General features: G+C 31.1%; 1 protein-coding gene across 1 annotated transcript in view; it reads right to left on the reverse strand.

Moving 5' to 3' along the window:
• Positions 1 to 1,256, reverse strand: part of LOC127440414 (regulator of G-protein signaling 21-like) — an 11,181-nt gene extending 9,925 nt beyond the window's left edge. The window contains exon 1 of the mRNA XM_051696958.1: positions 1,193 to 1,256. Within this exon, the coding sequence (XP_051552918.1) occupies positions 1,193 to 1,231 (39 nt within the window). The 5' untranslated portion in view covers positions 1,232 to 1,256. The remainder of the gene's footprint in view (positions 1 to 1,192) is intronic.
• Positions 1,257 to 1,886: the final 630 nt, after the last annotated feature.

Below are 1,886 nucleotides of genomic sequence, written 5' to 3' on the forward strand. Positions count from 1 at the left end.
TAATAGAGCAAAAATAAATGTTTATAAATTCATAATCAGCCATTGTAGTCATGATTTTGTGAAAGTAAATAAAACACACAGTTGTTGTAGCACCTCTACTGTTAATTTCACCAGGAAACTGTGTTATAAAAGTCACTTTGCAAAAATGTTGTTCATTCTATGAGACAAGGTTGCATTCGGCATTTTTTGCTTACTTTTTTAGGAATATTGAGGATTTGGACAACAGATTCCATTGGCAAACTGTTTTTGGCTTACTATAGGAAAGTATACATATTTGGATGCAGCTTAGATGTTTCTTGTTTGTTGATTAGTTCTGGTTATGAACAGTAAAATATAAAAATTCAACGTGAACTCATTAGTATTTGTATATAATTTGTAAGTAAAGTGCAGTTATATCATACATGTTGTATATTTTTGTGCCTTTGCATTGACATTGAAATTAACAATATTGACATATTAATAGTAAAAAAAAATTAAAATAAATAAATAATCGGTTTTAACAACTTTAGAGATGTTTTAACAAAGTTTTAGTCTTTGTAGATGCTGGCCAAGATCACTGAGTTGTCTGGTAATTATAACAAATGCCATTTTATTTCTGGTGTGAATTAATAAATTCAAAGTATGTCTACCTCTTCGTTCACCACTACACCACTGAGGTTATACAGTAGATGTCTGAACTCTCTTTGGCAAAAATATTGCAGTGTAAACAACAAATCTCCTCTGTTTTACAGCAGCATGATTCTATCCATTTTATTTTCTCTTCATGTTATAATTCTATGCAAATGTTGCTCTATCAATAAATATTAACAATGCACTGTTTCTTGAAGCCAAACTTTCTCAGTATAGTCACATTGTCCAATGTTTTTACACACTTAGAACATCCGTTACCATAATACAGCTCTTCATGAGGAACTGACAAACAGTAGGTTTAAGCTGTAAATGAAACGTTTGACACCTTAAATCGTGTAAGTAAAGTTAATTTAAACAGTGTCAAAAACCAAGAACTCCTACGTTTTGGGCCTAATTAGTAAGGTTAATTTATGAGCAACTACATTCTGTCAATAACTTTGCAATATTGTTAGAAATGTGTTTTGTTTTCATGGTGAACTTGTAGCTTGAGACTCTGAGTTCTTCAGAAGCTCTTCTTCAAAGGATCTTATTCATCAGTTATTTACATCAAAATTTAACTCACGCGTGATTCATTTGTTATAGCTGTCAAATGTATTCTCATAAGCTGGCTCTTGACAAAAAAGGGAAATGAGAGAAAGACAGAAACTGAAACTGAAATGTGCTTACGTGAAGAGCTACTTCCTGTCTTTAGCATGGGTGGAAATACATCCACTGACATTGTCTAATTCTCTTTGACACTTGATTTGCATTCTAACTGCATTGAATTTATCAGGTTTATGCACTGATCAGAACGGAACTGAGAATGCCTTTAAAATTCCAATTAAGCTTGTGAATTTTTATTGAAATTGAACTGAGGTAGCAGACAGGATGCATAATTGTAAGGAAGTAGAATTAAAATGACATTCAAAAAACTGCTTCAAATGTAGTTTTTAATAATGCATTTAAATTATCCATAAACATGTTATCATATTCACAACATATGGAGAATTTCCAGAAAAACAAGATATTAACGTTTGAATTGCCACCTGTATAGATTTGTTTTTAAACATTTACACTGTCAGCTGCAAAGTTTGGAATAATGTACATATTTTGCTCTTATGGAAAGACATTGGTACTCTTATTCACCAAAGTGGCATTCAACTGATCACAATGTATAGTCAGGACATTAATAACGTGAAAAAATATGACATAAAAAAAAAAAAAATCAGAACTTTTTAAACTACTTCAAAGAGTTCTCATCAAAAAAAAAAACGTGT

Source organism: Myxocyprinus asiaticus, chromosome 5, assembly GCF_019703515.2.
Source record: "Myxocyprinus asiaticus isolate MX2 ecotype Aquarium Trade chromosome 5, UBuf_Myxa_2, whole genome shotgun sequence".
In the NCBI taxonomy this organism is placed as follows: Eukaryota; Metazoa; Chordata; class Actinopteri; order Cypriniformes; family Catostomidae; genus Myxocyprinus; species Myxocyprinus asiaticus.